We start from the raw sequence: 22,670 nt of genomic DNA, 5'->3' as shown, positions 1-22,670 counted from the left end.
CCTTTCCTGAAATCAACAATCAACTCCTTGGTTTTGGTGACATTGAGTGCAAGGTTGTTGGTGCACCATGTTTCAACCATGTTTTCAATCTCCATTCTGTATGCAGACTCATCCCCTTCCTTTATACAACCCACTACCATGGTATCATCGGTAAATTTGTAGATGGTGTTAATATCATACTGAGCCACACAGTCATAGGAGTAAAGTGATTAGAGCAGGGGGCTAAGAACACCGCCCTGTGGTGCTCTGGTACTGATGGAGATTGTGGAGGAGAAGTTCTTACCAATCTTCATTGATTGTGGTCTGGAAGGTAGGTAATCCATGATCCAATTACATAGTGAGGTGTTAGCTCCCAGGTCTTGGAGTTTGGCTGATCAATTTTGAGGTGATGGTGGTGTTAAAAGCCAAATTGTAGTTGATAAAGAGACTACAGTTTGGCATCTAACACCATCATCAAGTTAACACTTAGCTTCATTACATGTCAATCATTATTTTCCTGTTTGAAAATATGCAATAAAACAACAGAAGGAGAGCAAAAGGTCCCTCTAGCCTGTTACTCCAATCAGTAAGCCCACAGCTGATATAAGCTTTGACTTAACCCTTTTCTCCTGGCCAGCTCCCTTAACCCGACCTGAGATATTTTCTTGTTTGAAAATATGCAATAAAACAACAGAAGGAGAGCAAAAGGTCCCTCTAGCCTGTTACTCCAATCAGTAAGCCCACAGCTGATATAATCTTTGATTTAACCCTTTTCTCCTGGCCAGCTCTCTTAACCTGTGATTCCCATTTTATCTCAGCTTTGAATATATTCAGTGACTCATTCTTCACAGCTCTTCACAGAATTCCAGAGGTTCTATTTTCTATAACAAAGTAGATAAACTCCTCAGTTCTTTGATTTTTCTAAACTTTTACCACTCATTTAACCCATCCATAAAGCTTTACGAACTCTGTGTCCTCTCTGCAGACACTTCCCATCAATTCCTCCCCCCATCTTCACGTTGCCAGCATATTTGGCTAAAATATACTTGGTCCCTTTATCAAAATGTATATTGTAACTAAATTGGGCCCCAACTTATTGTGTTTGACAATCTGTTTAATGTTAGTTTGGCCATCCTTTATCCATGTTAGTATATTATCTCTAAACAAAAAGTAAAAGAAAATATACGGAGGACTGTGAGATGAAAGTGTGAACTAGTAGCATGTGTTTTTGTTAGAGTGACTTGGAGGCATTGAGGATTTTAACCTTCAAAGAATAGAGTGGTGGCACTTGGATAATTAAGTAATTTTTAATCTCATGTTTGCAACACAGTGCACACCAGATTTCTAGATATAGCAGCGATGGGTTTGGATATTAAAGATAAATTTTCTTTTGCTATTGTTAGGGTTTTAATTTGTACAACCAACTGTATATTAACCACAACAATTAATTGATTGATGATAGGCTATTAAGATCTTATTGAGCTGAATTATGCTTAGTTTTAAATTCAATATCTTTAAAAACATGATTACAGCAAAAAAAAAATTCAACACAAAATTGATCAGAGTTGGTGGTCAGTGAATTATACATGCCTTGTGCACACTGAGGATTGCGAGAAATATTTGATACAAGTCATACATATCTGCTTGAAGGACGCAGAGCATGCAGGTGTTATGTCAATCATCTTGCAATGCACACTTGGTATCTCCTGTTATTAGTCATGATTGCACAGGCAGATAGCACATTGTTTCAGATAAAGAAATGAACGTTTGGAAGCAGCCAAGCATCTGTGTTATTTAAAGGCATCATCAATTATTTCCTGATTTGCTGAGGACCAAATTGGCGGAAAGCTTTAATAGCTGCAATGAATAACCAGATTGCTTTTCACTGACTTGAGGCAAGTTTTTCTTTCTAAGCTATCTTGGCCTGGCCCAACCAGGACCAAGAGGAAGCAAGGCTTCCTTCACTGAAAAGAGCTTAGGAGGAATTGGGAAAGGGCTTTGATGTTGATTTTTGTCTAGAATAATCACCTAGAAGCTATCCACATTTCTTTCGAGCAATGGTTTTCATAGGATTCACTGGCTGCTCCAGAATGCTCTACCTTTATATGTAGGTAACTGTTATCCCATGGTCTTCAGATCTCTCCAGGTAACTGTGGGCTTTATCTTGCAGCCTGTGGTACAATTTTGCATTCCAGCAGTGTGATAAAGGCTCTCAACTGCATTGCCTGATGTTCATTGCTAAGGAGGTGAGGATAAAATTGAACTCTCCATTGCAGAAGCCTCCTTTATTTTGTATCAGTACAGGAGGTATCACTGGAATGAACTGGTTTTCCGGTGCTGTCGATTGCTATGTGTCACTTTCTCTTCTACCAGGAGCTTGGATAAGTTTCAGATAAGTAGGGTTGATTGAGGTCAGTAATAGCATTTCTTTCAGAGATGTTGTTAATTAGTGCGGGTTATTTTCTTCTGGTGCATGAGAAGACTGAAATTATACATAGTTGCATGTATCCTGATGCAAAAAAAATCTGTGGTTGGTGCCTGCACAGTATGCCCTCCAGCCTTGTGTGAACATATTGTGCACAGCATAAGGACAGGTCATCATGGGTCCCCAGTGCAGTGAAATTTTGGATGCGTGTTTGAACTCCTACTTTAATGTCTCCAGAATCAGAATCAAAATTTATTGTTAAGAACAAGTCACAAAATTTTTGCGGCAGCCTCACAGTGTAAACATTCATATAAACCACCGTATAAAAAAATAAATAAAAATAGTGCATGAAAAATCAAAGTATTTGGTTCATTGATCATTCAGGAATCTGATGGCAGTGGGGAAGAAGTTGTCCTTGTGCTGTTGAGTGATCGTCTTCAGGTTCCTGTACCTTTTCCCTGATGGTAGCAGAGTAAAGAGGGCATGGCCTGGGTGGTGAAGATCCTTGAGGGTAGAGGCTGCTTTCTTAAGACACTATCTCTTGTAGATGTCCTCGATGGAGTGGTCTGGTGCCTGTGATGTGGCAGGCTGAGTTAACAACCCTCTGGAGTTTTTCTTGAGCAGTGGAAGCTCCGTACCAGACAGTGATGCAACCAGCAAGAACGCTCTCCATGGTACACCTGTAGAAGTTTTCGAGTGTCTTTAATGGCATACCTAATCTTCTCAAACACCTCACAAAGTAGAGACACTGGTGAGCCTTCTTTGTGATTGCATGGACATGGAGGCTCCAGGAAAGATCCTCAGAGATGTTGACACCCAGGAATTTGAAGTTATTGACCCTCTCCAGTACTGAGCCCTTGATGAGGAATGGATTGAGTTCTCTTGACTCATTCCTGAAATCCACAATCATCTCCTTGGTTTTGCTAATGTTGAGTGCAAGGTTGTTGGTGTGACACCATTCAACCTGATCTATCTCCCTCCTGTACTCTTCCTCATTTCTGTTTGTTTCTGTCGACAACCATCGGCAAATTTATAGATTGCATTGGATTTGTGCCTGGCCATGGGTCATGGGTGTACAATGAGTAGAATAATGGACTAAGCATGCATCCTTGGGATGCACCTGTGTTGATAATCAGTGAGGAGGAGGCGTTGTTTCAAATTCATACTGATTGTGGACTTTTAATGATGAATTCAAGGATCCAGATGCAGACAGGGGTGTAGAGGCTCAGAGTTTAGAGCTTGTTGACCAGCACTAAGGGAATAATGGTGTTGAAGACTGAGCAGTAGTCGATTAAAAGCAGCCTTATGTATGAGCTTCTGTTTTTGAGGTGATTCAGAACTGAGTGGAGAGCCAGTGATATTGAGTTTGGTGTGGAGTGATTGTAATGATAGGAGAATTGTAGTGGGTCCACTCCTTTGCTTAGTTATATGTTAATTCTGGCCATGACCAACCTCTCAAAGCATTTCATTACAGTAGATGTTAGTGCTGCCGGGTAATAGTTGTTGAGACACTGAGATGATCAATAGCCTTTTGAAGCAGGTGGAAACCTCTGACTGCAGCAATGAGAGATTGCAAATGTCTGTGAACACTCCAGCTAGTTGGTTGCCACAGATTTTCAGTACCCTGTCAGGTATGCCATCAGGCCCTGACACCTTGCGAGGGATTACCCTATTGAAAGGTGTTCTGATGTTGCCCTCAGAGACAGATATCACAGGGTCCTCAGCCTTTTCAGGGATTCTCGTAGACACTGTTGGGTTTTCCTTCTCAAAGTGAGCATAAAAGATGTTCAGCTCATTGGGTAATGAAACATCACTGCCATCTATGATGTTCACTCTCACTTTATAGACTATAATGGCCTGCACTCACTGCCATAGTTGGCGTGTATCTGTCTCCATCTCTCGTTTCCTCCAGAATTGCCACCTTGTTGCAGAGATGGCTTTCCTCAGGCCATACCTGGAAAACACCCTTGATCTCACCCTCAGAAGGTTGCAAATCCTCTGATTCATCCAAGGATTCTGGTTGGGGAACTTCCAGTATACTCCTGGTCCATACAGGACTTGATGAAGTTGGTGACACATGTTGCATATTCATTCAAGTCTAAAGATAGGTTCTTGTATATGGTCCAGTCCACTGATTCAAAGCAGTCCTGTAGATATTCCTCCACCTCCCTGAACATACTTTTGCCATCTTCACTGCTGATGCTATGGATCTCAGTTTCTGCTTGTACACCAGGAGTAGAAATAAAGCAGAAAGATGGCAGATGGAATTTAATGCTGAGAAGTCTGAGGTGCTTCATTTTGGAAAGAATAATCAAAGCAAGACATATGTGGTAAATGGGAGGGCATTGAAGAATGCAGTGGAGCAGAAAGATCTAGGAATAATGGTGCATTGTTCCCTGAAGGTACGAGCACATGTGGTGAAGAAGGCCTTTAGCATGCTTGCCTATATAAATCAGTGCATAGAATATAGGAGTTGGGAAGTAATGATGAAACTGTACAAGGCATTGGTGAGGCCATATTTAGAGTACTGTGTGCAGTTCTGGTCACCGATTTTTAGGAAGGATATTAACAAGATAGAAAGAATACAGAGAAGATTTACAAAAATGTTGCCTGTGTTTCGGCATCTGGAATACAAGGAAAGATTGAGCAAATTAGGTCTTTATTGATGGTGGAAATTTTGAATGATTTCTTTGCCTCGGTATTCACTAGGGAAAAAAATGTTGATAAAGTTGAAGTAAAGAAAAATAGTGGGGAGGTCATGAAGCATATAAGGATAACCGAGGAGGTAGTGATGGCTGTGTTAAAAAAGATAAAGGTGGATAAATCTCCCGTACCGGACAAAATATTCCTTAGGACACTCAGGGAGGCTAGTGGACAGTTAGTGGGGCCATTAACAGAGATATTTAGGATGTCACTGGCCACGGGGGTGGTACCAAAGGATTGGAGAGTGGCGCATGTGGTTCCTCTGTTTAAGAAAGGGTCCAAATGCAAACCTGGGAATTATAGGCCTGTAATTCTGACGTCTGTGGTGGGCAAGTTGATGGAAAGTGTTCTGAAGGATGCTATTTACAAATTTTTGGACATACAAGGATTGATAGGGAGTAATCAGCATGGTTTTGTCAGGGGTAGATCATGCTTGATAAACCTGATTGAGTTCTTCGAGGGGGTTACAAAAAAGGTTGATGAACGGAAAGCTGTGGATGTTGTCTATTTGGACTTTAGTAAAGCTTTTGACAAAGTTCCCCACAGGAGGTTAGGAAAAAAGCTGGAGGCATTAGGTATAAATAAGGCGATAGTGAAATGGATTCAGCAGTGGTTGGTTGGAAGGTGTCAGAGAGTAGTGGTAGACAATTGTTTGTCCAATTGGAGGCCGGTGACTAGTGGAGTTCCTCAGGGTTCGGTCCTGGGTCCACTATTATTTGTTATATATATTAACGATCTGGATGTAGGGGTAGAGAATTGGATAAGCAAGTTTGCGGATGACACAAAGATTGGTGGTGTTGTGGACAGTGAGGTAGATTACCGTAGATTAAAAGGTGATTTAGGAAGGCTGGAGGTGTGGGCTGAGAAATGGCTGATGGAATTTAATGCAGATAAATGTGAGGTGCTACATTTTGGAATGGCAAATTTAAATAGGTCATATACATTGAATGGTAGACATAAATCGGAGTATTGAATTCAAGAGTAGGGAGGTTATGATGAAATTGTACAAGGCATTGGTGAGGCCAAATTTGGAGTACTGTGTACAGTTTTGGTCACCAAATTATAGGAAAGATATAAACAAAATAGAGAGAGTGCAGAGAAGGTTCACGAGAATGTTGACAGGATTTCAGGGTCTGAGTTACAGGGAAAGGTTGTGCAGACTGGGGCTTTTTTCTCTGGAGCGTAGAAGATTGAGAGGGGACTTGATAGAGGTGTTTAAGATTTTAAAAGGGACAGACAGAGTAAATGTGGATAGGCTTTTTCAATTAAGAAAGGGGGAGATTCAAACTAGAGGACATGGTTTAAGATTGAAGGGGGAAAATTATAAGGGGAACATGAGGGGAAATTTCTTTATGCAGAGGGTGGTGGGGATGTGGAATGAGCTTCCGGCAGACGTGGTCGAGGCGGGATCATTGGTTACATTTAAGGAAAGACTGGATCGTTACATGGATAGGAGGGGACTAGAGGGGTATGGACCAGGTGCTGGTCAGTGGGACTAGGAGGGTGGGGATTTGCTACGGCATGGACTAGTAGGGCTGAACTGGCCTGTTCTGTGCTGTAAGTGGTTATATGGTTATATGGTTATTCCTTGGAACATAGAAGGCTGAGAGGGGATTTGATAGAGCTGTTTAAGATAATGAGAGGGATAGATAGAGTTGATGTGGAAAGGCTTTTCCTATTGAGAGTAGGAGAGATGGATACAAGAGGTCATGGGTAGAGAGTTGACGGGCAAAGGTTTAGGAGTAACATGAGGGGAATCTTCTTTACTCAGAGAGTGGTTACTGTGTGGAATGGGCTTCCAGAAAAGATGGTGGAGACAGGGACAATTTTGTCATTTAAGAAAGAGTTAGATAAGTATATGGATGGGAAGGGGATGGAGGGATATGGGCAGAGTGCTGGTAAATGGGATTATAGGAGGGTACTTGGATCAGTGCGGACTAGAAGGGCCAAATTAGCCTGTTTCCGTGCTGTAATTGTTATATGGTTTTATGGTTATATGATCAGATTTTCCAAAATGTGATTGTGGAATGGCTCATTAGAATTCTTGGTTTGCGGGAATATTGGCCGTTGAGAGCATGCAAGTAAGTTGTGAAGTAGGCACGGTGAGGGAAATTTAAAGGTCAAGAATATAAAATCTCCAGTGACTCTCCAGTTCCGAGCAGTTTTGTCACATTTTGGAATAGATCATGAACTATGACTTTCTCAGGTGAGTATAAAGGATTCCATTCCTGTTTGGAACATTTTCCATTGAGTTGACTCTTCAGGCCTTGGGCCTCAAACTCCAGCTGACACGTGTTGATGTCAGGTGCACACTTTCCACTTGGAGCTTTGACCTGTGCCCAAAGTGCCCAGGTCAGATGTGGGCATATGTCAGAATGGTTGGGTGATTCAGAGTTCTTAGGCTCAATATTTTCAGACTCAAGGTCCTAACTTAAACCCATTTCATTGCAATGTTTTGAAGGAGAGCAGAGTTATAATTTCTTTCATTTCAGGCCAATAACTTACTCTCAGTCAATGGCAATAAAGCCCTTGAGAATTGACTGCTAACCACTTTAGGATGGCCTAGAAGATAGCAATACAAATACAGATTTTTCTTTCTTGGTTTAAGGACAAGTTTCAGAAGGTAGGAGCTTTTTCAGCATTGCACAGATAGAATAGACCAGGACATTTTCTGCCTCGCCCCTCAATCAAACACACTTCCCTGTACCCTCATCTCTTCCCTCTGATTTCACCCCATCTCCACAACCTCTTCCATGACCTTCCATCCAATTCCCCCTTCCTTCATCTCCACTCACTGGCTCAATGTTCCAATCCTAGATCTGCTGACAGGAAAATGGGGAAAGAAAAAAAATTAAATGAGGTCCTGCAGTTGAATTTTGCAAGATCTGCATTAGCCACTCTTTTGGGTTTCCAAGCCACCCTTGTCCCATGCCACCATCCCCTCTCACAGATTCCACCCCATCTTCCTGCATGTATCAGCGGCTGTGGAAATGTTCCCAGAAAGGAATAGATAGGCAGTTGAAGGAAATATAAATCAATGAAAATGAGTGTAGATCGGGCATCTGTTTGAAATAATTGATTTTGTTGTAATTAATCACTAATTGTTTAACAAAAATCAAGTTGGGGGGAGTAAGTTGGTGGTTTGAAACTGATTCCTACCGTAGTCATGGGCACTTTACAGTCAATCTATAAACAGACCAGTGATGTTTTTTTTTAGTCCAGGATCCACAATTGAAATCTTCAATAATGCGCGTCAAGACAAAGTGATCAGGAATGAGCCATCCATAAAGTTTGGTAAGAAAGATGGGTGATCGTAAGAAGCCCTCCTGGGGTCTTTAGATAATGAGGGGAGGGGAGAATGGAATCAGTAGATCAGAGTGGAAGGGTAAGGGTTAGTGGAGAGTCAGATCCAGTGGCATGGATACTGATCAAAGCATTAGGGCTGATGCAGATGTATTGAAGATTGACAACACCTAAAGATCATGAAATCATGCCAAATAGGTCCTCAGGATACTGGGGCTGTTGAAGGATCAGTGTCACAGTAGATCAGGACAAGCAGGGAGCTGACAAGATCAAACACAAAAGAATGGGGATTGTTCAGATTAGGAACCTCTAGTATGGAGTTTTAGGGGATCTGCTGGCTTGGGGTGTAATTTTAATCCAAAGGGAGGAAAGATAGAATTGAAATATGAAAGGTAACCTAGTGAGGTCTCTCCCTGGCACCAAGCAATGAAAACTCAGTTGTCCTGGGAGTATTCATTCATGGTTCTGCCATCACAATGTTGATGAATTTCACCAAAAGGACATTGCACAGGAATTGACATCAGTGAACCATTATCGCTTCATTGGAGTACATAATGAATCACGCTGCTCTGATGTAAACAGTGATATACGATCAAATTTTCAGGTGGTTGGCTTGTGCAGTCTCCAAGGGGCCAATGCTGAGAAGATTTTCCTTTCTGTTTAATTTTAGAAAAGTAACAGAACTAATATGTATCTAAAATTTCAACCTGGTCGCTCAGCAGGGCAGACATTTTGCACTTTTTATGCATTAATAATTGTTTGGCTTGCTGAATGCGCTTGTTTTTATTTGCAAATAATTATTTGTATATATCACTTTTTAAACTTCTGGTTGGCTGCTAATTGTATTTCATTGGCTTTGTATTTTACTTGGCACAATGACAATAAAGTTGAATCTAATCTAACCTAATCTTGAGGGGTGTTTGATGTTTCATAAAAAATAGACAAATATAGATGAATCACTTTTATTCATTTATTAATGTTCTGAGTTTGAAGTCAGGCTTTACAAAGCAATGTTCTGTGCAGATTTTAAACCTGTGCAGATTATTTTCTTTCAACTTTTATTGAATACCCAAGTGATGAAAATGTTTTGCTTTATTTTATTGTTGTTTTACAGTTTCATGTTATGATAATCATGTTCTCAAAAATCCTTGGAAGGATCAATGAGACCATTACATAATAAATTGATTGAAGAAATACCAATAAAATTATACCAACATTTAACAATGTAGCCTCACCTATTCAGTGCCATTCGGCTGCCATTAGGATCTTAAAGCCTCTCCATTATTTTTTTTCTAGCTTAAAAACGAGAAAATTGAATTGGTAAAGGGTCCACACAAGGTGACATCATCGGTGAGCGTTAACCTTTTCTTGTAGTTATATTTTTCTCCATTCTCTCTTTTTAAATTACTCTATGCCATAATCTATAATTCATGTGAAACATTAGACAGGTGATATAATCCCAGATTCACGACCAACTGAATACCTACAAGTAACTTCACTTGCTACATCACATTTCAACATTACTCTAGATATATTTGTTCTCCTCTTCCTTTCAGGCCTTTTCAAACCACATTTCTCTGCTGGTCAACAGCAAATTTGAATGATTAGCTATCAAATAATGTTATGAAACAGAGAATAATTCCATTGCCCCATTTCATCTGCACCAAATGTCAAAATGCTGAAAATGAAATAAAATTAAAAAATACTGGATGAGCTGAGCAGGCCAGGTATCATTTCTAGAAAGAGTCATCTTAAATCTGTTCATATCTCCACAGATTACTACCTGACCTTCTTGGAGTTTCCTCCATTTGTTTTGGGATTCCAGCAACTCCAGTTTTGTTTTGATTTTCAAATGCTGAAATGAAGACTGGTTGCTTCCTGGAAAAAAAATACCTTACATAGTTGATCAGCTTAACATGTTGCATTGTTTAAATAACTGTTACCTGTTTTACCTTACAAAATGCTATCAAACTTATCACCAGAGCAGAAAGAAAACGTGTAATAATCTCAACTCCAGCCATAGTCATTGTGAAGTCATTCAATATTTTTACTGGTCTCCATTCAATTCCAAACATTGATTTAAGAGGCTTGATCTGCTGTACCCTTGTTATTTATTGTGTAGTATTCTTGGATTATCAACAGCCGTCTGAACAAAAATGGAAATCAAAGTAATGGATTTAAAAATAAAGAATTTAATTGAATTCACATTGAGTTAAACAGTAGTATTTCTGACCAAAAGTTCTAAATATCACTTGATTCTCTTTCCTGGAACATTGAACATGCAGTGAACTCATGGAATTCATTCCTTGTATTGGGAGAACAGGAATACCATGGGTTAAAGGTGAGGCTCCTGCTATTAAAGCTCAGGTTAACTGCAACTGCAGTATTGTAAACATTTAATCTTTGGAAGGATACATCACCCTTGCACAGACTTAAGTGAGGATTTACCAGAATGATACCTGGGCTCCAAAAATTAAATGTGAGGAGAAATTACACAATTATATTGCTGAGCATTTAGAGGGGAAGGTTAAGGAATAATTTGATTGAAGTTTTCTAGATGTCACGGGGAACCAGCGAAGCAGAAAGAGAAGTCAATCATCTCAGGCCCAGGATATCACTGCAGGAGTTCCTTAGGACAGCATCGAAAGGTTGACGATCTTGATGATCCATGCCCTTTCCTCATAGAGCCCAAAGTACGGGTGTATCGTTGATAATTGTGCAATCCTCAATTATGTTTGTAGCATCTAAGAGAATCAACTAATCCATGTTTGCATATAGCAAAACTTGGACAATGTTCTGACATGGGGTGAAGAGAGGTGGGCAATGTTTACACCACAGAGTCAGACTAAGATGGTCTCCAATAAGAGGAGAATATTGGCATTACCAATATAAAATCATGGTATGGTTTTCATAAAGCAGCTAAGAGGCTTGATGTCCTGTGACATATCTTCTGACACCCAAAACCACACAGGTCAGTTTTTATGATGGAAAAACTTCCATGTCCTTGGATGAGTACTGCTCAAATAACTCTTCCGAAAAGAGCAAGCCACCATGACAAGCAACTACAATGTATGTTCAGTCCTTGTGTTAAAACACAGAAGTGCTGGAGGAGTAAAACATGAAAGTCTGCAGACACAGTGATTGAAGTAAAAACATCATGCTGGAGAAACTCAGCTGGTCAAACAGTGTACTAGATATAGCATATATAAAGTTACGTAACCAACATTTCGGGCTTGAGACCTTCTGCAAGGTATGATCAAAATATAGGCAGATGCCTAAATAAAATAGTGAGGGAGAGTGGGTAGGAGGAGAAGCTCAGCTCCACAAGGAAGAGGTAATGGGTGAAAAAGGAAGGGAAGGCACAAGAGAAAACAGGGGGAGGGTGGGAATAGCTCTGTGAATGGAGAGGGAATGGGGTGGAGAACTTGAGGAAAGGAGACAAGAGGGATAGGGAAGAAAGGGAGAATGGGGAGTGGTCTAGCAGAAACTGGAGGTCAGCATTAATGCCATCTGATTGGAGAGTGCCTAGATGGAATATTAGGTGTTGTTCCTCCAATTTATGTGTGGTCTTAGTTTGGCAGTGCAGAAGGCTATTGACTTGCACGTTGGTGTGGGAGTGGGGCACCGAATTGAAATGATTGGCCATTGGGTTGGTTGATGCAGATAGAGCAAAGGTGTTCAGTGAAGCAATCGGCCAGTCTGCATCAGTGTCTCTGATGTAGAGAAGGCCACGATCAGAGCTATTGTTAACTCCCATAGATTTGCAAGTGAAGTGTTGCTTTACTTGGAATGACTGTTTGTGGTACCAAATGATGGTGAGGAATGTGGTGTGGGCACAAGGGTGGCATTTCCTGTGGTCACAGGGGAAGGTGCCAAGGGGGCGATCTGTGGGAAGGGATGAGAGACAAGGGAGTCACAAAGGGACTGGTGCCTCTGGAGGGTGGAGAGGTGAGGAGAAGGGAATATGGATCTGGTGATGGGATCATGTTGCAGGTAATGGAAATTGTGGAGGATAATATATTGGATGCAGAGGCTAGTGGGGTGGTAGTTGAGAACAAGGGGAAGTCTGTTCTTGTGGTGCCTTGGAGCAGAGGGACCAAGGCAGATGAGCCGGTAATGGAGCTGCAGGTAAGGGCTGAGATGATGATGGTGGTAGAGGGGAAACCACGCTTTATTTTTTAAGAAAGAGGACATCTCAGATTACCTGGAATAAAAGATCTCATTTAGGAGCAGATGCGATGGAGACGGAGGAGTAGGATCCTTGCAGGGGATTGAATGCAAAGAAGTATGATCGAGGTAGCTGTGGAAATTGGTAGGTATGTAGGAAATGTCTGTAGAATGTTTATCTCCCGAGACAGAGAGATCAAGAAAGGGGAGAGTGTCGCTGGAGATGTCCAAGTAAATTTGAAATGGGTGTGAAAGTTAACAGCAAAGTGAATAAAGTTGACGAGGTCATCATGGGTGCATGAGGAAGGACCAATGCAGTCGTCAATGTAGTGGAGGAAGAGTTGAGGAGCTCAGCAGGTCTCGCAGCATCCATAGAAGGTTAAGATGTACAGTACAACTGATATTTTGAGCAGGGCCCTTCTTCAAGGTTTGAGTAAAACATAGAATTCTCCAACACTTCTGTCTTTTTACTACAATCACAGCGTCTGCAGACTTTCATGTTTCACTGTCATCATTGTATGACCATCGACAAAATTTATTGTAGCTACTTGCTTCACTTCTCTGAATAAATTTCAAATTCCATCAGTTTACCACCAGTAAAGGGTAAGGGCAGAATGAATATGAGAACCCTTCCTACCTGGAGATTGTCCTAACTTAGAAATAAATCTTAGTCCCTTCATCATCACTGTATGTAAATCTTGGAATTGCCAGCCAAACAGTGAGGGAGCAACTTTAATTCAAAGACTGCAGTGGTTCAAGAAAATGACTCGATACCACACAGGAATAGTTACAGATGGTCAATAAAATTGCCAGTGAAGCTAATATCTGTAAATGATAAAAGAAACATCTTAAAATATCTGGTGGAATGATGGGCACTTCCCCTTCTTTACAGAATTGTAAATTTTATTTTACCATCTAGTATATTGCTTATTTCAGATCGACTTTGATAAAAAAATTTTGAATAGACATAAAAAAATTTCCCTCAAAGTTTTATCATACACCTCTGAACAGGTTGTCACCTTGGCGCTTCCAATTTCAAGGCAACTTTTCTCGCTTCACAACTTGTTTAGGGATTGTGGCATGGAGGACACAAAAGAGCGAAGAATTATTTTTCAGAATAAGAGAGAAAATATAACTTTTAAACCAGTTTGCCATTTTGCACTCCTTAGACGGAATACCCACATGATTTGCAAATCCAATTTCTCGAGCAGTATTTTTTTTCATGTAGAATGACTACCGGAAGCTATCTATGCAATGTAAAGACTTTGTCGTTGGTGTTCTTGACCTGTGCCGTGACAGTGAGGAAGTTGAAGCTATTTTGAATGGCGATGTGGAAGCTGATCAAGATGAAGGACTCCACTGTCAAAGAGCTGGTTTGACCCGTGTCAAACTTGCCATTAAATATGAAGTAAAAAAGGTACAGTTTCCTTTGAAGTTTTTCCATTTAATTATCTTCATAATTTTAACTAGCAACGTTTGCTGTGAACTTATACCCAGCAATTTATTTTGCTCCAGCTAAATTGACTGTTTTGTTGTGACTCACAAGTGCTTTGACAAATATAGAAGTGACACAGGCTGGTGAAGACCAGGGCTTGGTGTCCTTGGGTCCCTGCTAACCTCCAAGTAATTGCAGCGATGAAATCTTAGAAGGGTCTGTCACAAAGGAAATGGAAAGCCTGTGATTTGAGAGACTGCAATTTTATCTATGAGATTCTCTTTTGTTCCACAAAATGAAGCGTTAGGTCTCCATGTTTCTTTTTATGCCTGGAGACTACCAGTTCCAATTAGAGAGAAACCTGTTGCAGTCGATCATTCAGCCCCTGGTTAAATCTATTTGACATTATATGTTCCTAATTTACACAGACTCTTAAAATTTTCGCCAGCCTTAGCTTCAGTTTGGAAAAGTGAAAAAGGTGATAATGCAGAGTCATGATCTGAGTGGGGATGTTACCTGCTTGATTTTAACTTTCCCAACATTAACTGATAGATATAAAATCATCCACACATTCTGTGGAAAAGCAATGAACATTGAATGACTTTCTGAAATTCTTGTGCTTGCTAGTTTAACAGCATTGATAAAACAAGTTCATTTCAGATAATGCATAAAGGAACTGCAGGATTAAGCCTGTCTCATACTGCAGTTTCAAGGCTGCGTTATCTAAAATAACTTCTCCTTCTGATTGAGAGAATCCTCTGCTTGATAAGAAATGTCCTCTTGTTTTGTTACCTTTCTCTGAATCTTTAATGCTAGTGTTGAAAAGGTCCAAATACTGTCACCATGTTACTGCAATCTGTCCTCCAAGAGATGTAAGCCATTATTCCAGGGATCTGGCACTTGCTCCATTAGGCATGAACCTGCAGAATGACTCTATTTGTATGTATGGGTGCTCAAAGAACAAACAGGAAAGAGTAGAGAAGAGGAAAAGTTCTACCAAACAACAGTATAGACTTAATTGACCAAATTTCCTCCTGGACTATCTCATCCTATGCCTCTCATAAGAGGAACATCAACTCTTGATTATTTCATTCTTGTGTGATGTAGAAACGGAAAATTCCATCACTTTTTAAAGCTAATTTCAGTGTCCGAATACCTCCTCTTTTTCTACCTGGTCTTTATTTCCCTCTGTGGTAGGACAGCTGAGAGACAATAAGGTAAGCGTTAACTCTCAAGGTGGGCATGAGAAGACATTCTATAACACAGAGGAGACGTTCTGTTCTCCCAATGCAAAACAAATTTGAAGGTTACCATGCTCCCGATGCAAAGGACACACTCCTTCCTTGACTAGAACCATTTTTATAGCAGCTGAGGGGGACTGGTGTAAGCAACTAATTCCGAGGACTCCTTCAGCCCTTTTATTGAAGGACGACTATATTCCACTGGACCACAACCTATAATTGAGAGTTAGTTTTCACTTCCAAGACCTGTTTGGAGCATGAACCTTCTGATTCAGAGGAAAGAATCCTCGCAGTAAAGCCAAGCATCAGCCACATTTTCTTTTTTTACAAAAGAGACCATACAAATAAAATGTATGAGAATATTGGAATAATAAATGGTTCTTTTACCTGTCCATTATATGTTGGAGGTATTATTTTAATCAGTATTTATGTGTTCCTCACAGTTTGTCGCACACCCAAATTGCCAGCAACAATTACTAACAATATGGTATGAAAACCTCTCAGGATTGCGGGAGCAATCTATCACCATGAAATTCCTTGTGGTGCTCATTATTGCAATTGGACTCCCATTTCTTGCCATTGGTTATTGGATTGCACCATGTAGTAAGGTATGCAGTGTTGGCATTATGAAAGGTATTTTAAAAGGCCTTGAAATCACTGTAGTGTTCTGGCGTACTAATTCTTATCCCAGCTGGCTCTTTTTTTTTCCAATATTTTACTCTTGCAAAAATCAGTTTATTTTAAATGAATTCATGATAAATGTATTCTGCTCAACATGACCTAATGTTCTATAATGTCAAGTCTAGTTCTTTACAAAAATAATGAAAAATATACACTGCTTGCATGATTTCACAATTTAAATGCAAATATGTTTATGAAAGACATCAATGTGAAGTTTTCAATTTGCGAGTAGTAACTTAATCTGCACATTGAATATTGTTTGGATATTATTCTTACTGTAAAAAAACATTTGTACTTCAAGAGTTATCTCTTTTCATTCTATCTATTTAAAAAAAACAAATAGCATGAAATTTGACTCTTTATATTTTAAATGTTTGCCTAAGGTCTTCACTTGACCTTTTATCAGAGATGTATCTTGCTCATATTAACACCATTATTATAGGAATTCAAAAAGTAATTTGAAATTTCTAATGCTAGGAAAAGTTGTCACAGTACAATGGAATTAAACAAGGCACAGAAGGATCCAATCAAGTCAAGTCGAGTTTATTGTCATCTGATTGTGCAAGTACAACCCGACAAAATGGTGTCCTCCAGGCTTCGGCACAAAACATGCAGACACACAATCAGACGTAATACACATACAGATAAATAATACATGTGCAGGACAACTATTATATCTATGAAAATAAATAAATATTGTTTTGTACAAATGAGAGTCTTGGATGGCTAGTGTGAGCAGTTCCTTTCGTCGTTCAGCATTTGGGAAGAAGCTGTTCCTCAGCCTGGTGGTGTTGATTCTGATACGCCTGTATCACTTGCCCATTGGGAGCAGCTGAAATTTGCTGTGTGCAGGTTGGGAGGGGTCCCCAATGATTTTGTGCACCCTTTTCAGAGAACGATCTTGGTAGATCACATCATTGGGAGGGAGTAAGACTCCAGTGATCTTCTCTCACTCTCTTATGGTCCTGTGGATTGACCTATGATTCATTTCTCTGCAGCAACTGTATCACACTGTGAGGCAGCCAGCCAGGATGCTCTCATTAGAGCTCCTCTAGAAGGTTGACATAATGGTGGCAGGTAGCCTTGCCTGCTTCAGTCTTCTCCACAAGTGCAGTTGCTGTCGTGCCTTCCTGACAAGTGAGGAGATGTTGAGTATCCACAATAGGTCATTAATGAACTCCAAGGAACTTGGTGCTCTGCCCTCTCTCTCTATTACAGAGTTGTTGATGTGTTGTGGAGGGTGGTCATTCCTGGTCCTTCTGAAGTCCACCGTCATCACCTTCATCTTGTCCATGTTGAGACTCAGGTTGTTACTCTTACACCATTCTCTGTTGAGTCAGCTGCAAACTTGATGGCACTGTTGGAGCTGGATTTAGCGATGCAGTTGTGAGTCAGTATTGTGAGCAGGAGTGGGCTGAGCACACAGCCCTGAGATCTGCCAGTTCTCAGAATGATGATTCTCGATATCCTGTTACTTACCTGGACAGACTGTGATCTTTCCATTAGGAAGTCCAGGATGCAATTAGAAAGAGGGGTGTTGAGTCCCTTCTCCACTAGCCTCTGGTGAATGAATGTATTAAATGCTGAGCTGAAGTCAATGAACAGCAGCCTGGTGTATGAGGCTTCATTCTCCAGGTGGGCCAGGATGGAGTGAAGCAACCAGGCTATAGCATAGTCTGTGGAACAGTTTCTTCCATAGGTGAATACATATAAATGCATCAAATGGCATAGATCATGTTGAAAATTTGTCCCCATTATGTATTCTACTTACCCTGCATTCTAATCATAGTCCACCCCCAAAATATAGATATTTTATAGCCTGTCCCACCACTGGGACAATCATGTCTCTGAGCCTATTCCCTTTACCCCTAATGCTCTAATCTTATCCTTTAAACCGCTTCCCAGTCTGAAGCTCCAACTCTTCCTACTTCCCCTACTCTCTCTTACATACATGCTGGACTTGTGCATGAAGCTAAAAGATGAAAGGCCTTTATTTATGTAAAGTGTGCAAAACTGTTTCAATTTGTAGTGATGGTTTATGTTGCAGAGGCACACATCAGGTATGTATTAACCTGCTGCATATTAATAACAGCATAGTTTTTTTGGCATTATGTACAATTTCAAGCATGTATTTGTATATTTATATTTAAAAATCCTCTTAAGATATTGGTACCTTTAATATTTTACTGCTCTATCCCAATAGCTTTGTTTCTTGTAGAGTAATGTAAATAATTTTTTTAACTTTATTTATTCATTCAAAATACAAATAGTAGATAACATATACAATAATTAACCATAAACATGAATGTTATTTTTTAATAGAAAAAAAAGAAAAGACCCCCCCCCCCATCTTCAGCCAACTCTCCTAAGGAGAGCCATAAAGAAAGAAAAACAAATTAAGGAAAAATTAAACATACATATTAAGATCTAATCAATGTAAATTAAAATGTAAATATTCTGAATATAACAACCACTTATTAATAAAAAAAACTATAATTATCATCCGAAACATGTGTAATTTTTTTCATTATTAAACAATATTTCATCTCATTATGCCATCTATTAATATCAATCATATTTGTATCTTTCCATGTACTAGCAATACATTTTTTCGCTACAGATAAAGCTAAATATACAAAAGCAAGTTGAAATTTATCTAATCCCAAACCTTTCAGAGGTTGCAAACTACCCAATAAAAATACTGTCAGATCTTATACAGTTATTCCAAAAACAATTGAATTTTCTTCCAAAAAGATGGTATATATATACATGACCAGACTGCATGAAAAAAAGTTCCAACAGAATTACCACATCTAAAACACAAATCTGATTCATGAAAACCATACTTTTTTAATCATTGCATAATGTGCATTTATCAATCTAGTTACACTATCCTAACAGATATCTAACCAATCATCCTTGGTAAAAATAAAACCAGTATCCGCTTCCCATTTAATTTTAGATCTATCCCAACCCTTTTTATCCATACCATCCTGTAATATTTGATACATAGATGAAATATAACCCTTCTCTGGTACTTTCATAAGAAAAGTCTCAAATTTAGTCATTTCAGGTAAAATCATATCTCTACCAAACGTATGTTTTACCAAAGATCGAATTTGATAATAAAGAAACAGAGTTCTTATCAATACCATAATTGTCCCTCATCTGATTAAAAGATAAAAATTTACCTTCTTTAAAACAATCTCCCAAATTTTCCACATTTTAAATCTCCAATGTAATAAACATCGATTGTGTTTTGAAAAAGAAATAAGTTGATTATTATGCAACGGAGTCAAAGCCGATAATTCACCCCTAGAGCCTATCATTTTTAAAGAACTGTTCTTTTGGCATGCACATTTTTTTAAAAAAAACACAAGTTCTAGCATAAATTCTAATCAGCTAAAACCATTGAAAAAATGTTGAAATATGTATAAGACTATAATTGTTGATGTATTGCTTTGTCAGCCAAAGGTGGGAGAATGGTTTGAAATGCAGCAGGACCAATCAAATGATTTAATATTAGTGGGTCAAGTTAATTTTTAATGTGACAAATTTGAACCTTGTAAGATGTAGTAGCAGCTGAAAATACAGAAAATGAAGCAGCTGAATACAGAGAAACAGTCTTTAGGAGTTACTGAATTACTTTTATGTACAAATATGTATGATGTTTGTAGGTGAATTTGGACTGCTTATCAAGCTATGATTAGTATTTTAAACTTCAAATGAAGAATAGATTGGTCACACAAAACAACATCCCATTATTGCAGATTCATAATGTTTCCACCAGTGAAACTGTCATAACTTAAAGCAATGTTGAGCTCAGTACTTTGAAGTGAAATGTGTCGAACACATTATGTTTCTACTTCAGTAATTATAGTTCATATTTTAAACTATTTGTGGTTTTGAGAAATCACTCTGAACTTATTGATCCTTGGTAGTTTCTGGTGTGAGAGGTGATGAAAGACAGCATTACAGCTACACTATCCCCAGATGGCCAAAACAATCATTCACCCATCACCGGAATATACAAGCCATAACTTACTTCAGCAAAGGTTAACATCAGTATTTGTAGAGCTGCGGCATTTACTGTACGGAGACTCCTTTCAATTCGAGTTCCAGAAGGCATATTGATAAGTTGGATTAAAAGGCCTGTATCCATGCTGTATATCTCAAACTTTATGAGACTGTCCCAACCAAATAAGGAGAAAGTTCGCATACTCTTTCCTTCTTAACCTTGGCTTTCTTTGTCAGGCCCTGAAAGCTGGATATAATATTCTTTTTTAATTGATAATTCAAAATGTATTAACATTTTTACATTTAAACATGTAAAAATTTCGTTGATTTAAAGTGGCTTCATTTGGCAACACATGATATACTATTATATCAATTCATCATGTATCTTCATATTAAAAATTAATTTGCTTAAGATTTTTGTTCAGAGTTAGCTTAGTTAATTTATTTTCACAAGTGTTCTATTTGTTGCCTTTTTTTATTGCAAAAGACATTGTAATAGCTATGCTGGAATTATAGTTAGCTCTTTATACAATTATTACAATTGAGACTTAAAAAACTGACAATAAAGACAAAAAATGATAGAGTGCTACTGATCCTCCTGACACACAAGAGGGAGTTGGAAACTAGTTTATGACAGTTTAGGTGGATTTCAGATAGACGCCTCCACATGGTGCTGAGTGAGTTCTTTAGCTGATGAATTATAGTTGTTTTAAAAGAACCCAGGTTTCTTTATTACAATAAAAGAAACATGACATGGTGTCAGAAGTGAGAATCAGTCGATATAGCAGCATAGAAATGGAAAGTGTGAAGAATCCTGATGCTGTAAATTGGACTGGAAATGTCGACCATGAGTGGCAAAGATTCATGCTGTACTTGAAAGCCATTAACAAACCTGACGCACGGAAGATTTCGCTGCTACTTACCATGGTGGGACCTCCAGCACTAGAGGTTTTCAATACATTTGTTTTTTCCAAGGCAGAAGACCAGGGCAAGTTCAACAAGATTATCAAGATGTTTGATGAACACTGATCACCAAAGAAAAATGAAATGTTCAAGGGGTACATGTTTTGCTTGCACATGCATTTGCAGGGAGAGAGCTTTGATACTTTTTTAAATGAAATTAAAAGCAAGAAAGTGCAATTTTGGATTGCTGCAAGATTCAATGATCTGTGATCAAATTGTGTTTGGGATTATTGGTAACAAAGTGAGAGAAAAATTGCTGCGGGAGACAGATCTTACCTTAGCTAGAACTGTGAAGGTGTGCCACACTAGTGAATTCGCTCTGCAGCTCATGAAAAGATTCAGTGAAAGTGCAAAAGTCACTGAAAAACAAATGCATAGCCATGGACACTGTGCATGTCGACACACATAAACAAAAAAATGAAACAGGAACGAACAAAAAGTGTAAATGATGAGACAATCAACATGCACCAAAATGATGCCCATCCTATGGAAATGTCTGTAATAACTGCAAAGGACAGAATCATTATGCAAAGCAATGTTTTTCCAAAGGGAAAAAAACAGAAATGAAACTGTACACACTATAAAAGAAACTGCCCTCAGTGATATACTTTGCATGGCCGTGATAATGCAGGAAGATTATAAACCAACAGACACTGAACAGACAAGTGTGAGAAGAGTTGAGCAGGATAAGTGGACTGTGTCATTACATACAAATGGAACAAATATTCCTTTCAAGCTGGATACAAGGGCAAAAGTCAATTTGATCTGTGAGCATGACATCAGGGCAATGAAGATAAAGCCATACATCCATGCAAATCCTGTAGAGCATTGACATGAGAGGTACATGTAAACTCAAGGTGAAAGTTAAAGATAAAGAGCACCACCTCAAGTTCGCAGTAGTCCCAGATGGACGTGAATTATGGCTTGGTGACAAAGCATGTGAAAACTTAAACCTATTCAAGAAGGTGTACCATATTAACAGTGACAATGCATGGAACAGCATAGAGGAAATATCAGATTGATTTCCAGACATCTTCAAGGGGTTTCATGTTCTACCATTCATCTATATGACACAGTTAAAAGAGGACACACAGCCAGTAGTGCATGCCCGAAGGTGGGTTCTAGCACCGCTAAAAGAAAACCTCAAGCAGGAACTTGACCAGATGACATCACTAGGGGGTCATAAAGAAGGTGGAGGAGCACACAGAATGGGTGAATTCAATGGTGTGTGTCAAAATGAAGAATGGTGGTATGTATAGACCCAAAAGACTTAAATGCCAATATAAAGAGGGAACATTATCAGATTCCAATCAGGATGAAATTACAAGTGAGATGGGCAGTGCAAAGTTTTCACTAAATTGGATGCATCCCAGGGCTTCTGGCAAATAAAACTGCATGAAGGTAGCACAAAATATTGCACATTTAATATATCATTTGGCTGATACTCCTGTCTGAGGCTGCTTTAAGGAATTTCTTCAGCTCCAAAAATGTTCCACAGGACAATAGAACACATCATAGAAGGCATGAATGGTGTACGCATGCACATGAATGACATGATCCTATGGGGATCCACACAAAATTAACACAGAAAGAAACTTATCAAAGTGCTACAATGCATCCAAAAATATGGATTAAAGTTAAACAGAGGGAAAATGTCAGTTTGGTGTGAAGGAAATTACATTTCTTGGAGATGAACTGTGGAGCCAGACAAGAGCAAGGTGAAAGCAATTTTATAGATGCCCAGACTGACAAAAAA

General features: G+C 39.1%; 1 protein-coding gene across 8 annotated transcripts in view; it reads left to right on the top strand.

The window, feature by feature from the left end:
* The window catches only part of LOC138757581 (short transient receptor potential channel 3-like), a 200,480-nt gene that overhangs the window by 126,468 nt on the left and 51,342 nt on the right, over positions 1-22,670 (top strand). For 6 of the 8 annotated variants that reach the window (XM_069925171.1, XM_069925173.1, XM_069925170.1 and 3 more), the window contains 3 exons: positions 9,707-9,760; positions 13,806-13,994; positions 15,697-15,861. In XM_069925171.1, the coding sequence (XP_069781272.1) occupies positions 9,707-9,760; positions 13,806-13,994; positions 15,697-15,861 (408 nt within the window). The remainder of the gene's footprint in view (positions 1-9,706; positions 9,761-13,805; positions 13,995-15,696; positions 15,862-22,670) is intronic. The other 2 variants (XM_069925169.1, XM_069925168.1) reach the window with 1 other exon arrangement.

Source organism: Narcine bancroftii, chromosome 3 (assembly GCF_036971445.1).
Source record: "Narcine bancroftii isolate sNarBan1 chromosome 3, sNarBan1.hap1, whole genome shotgun sequence".
NCBI classification, from domain to species: Eukaryota; Metazoa; Chordata; class Chondrichthyes; order Torpediniformes; family Narcinidae; genus Narcine; species Narcine bancroftii.
This window is presented reverse-complemented; position numbering and strand designations above follow the sequence as displayed.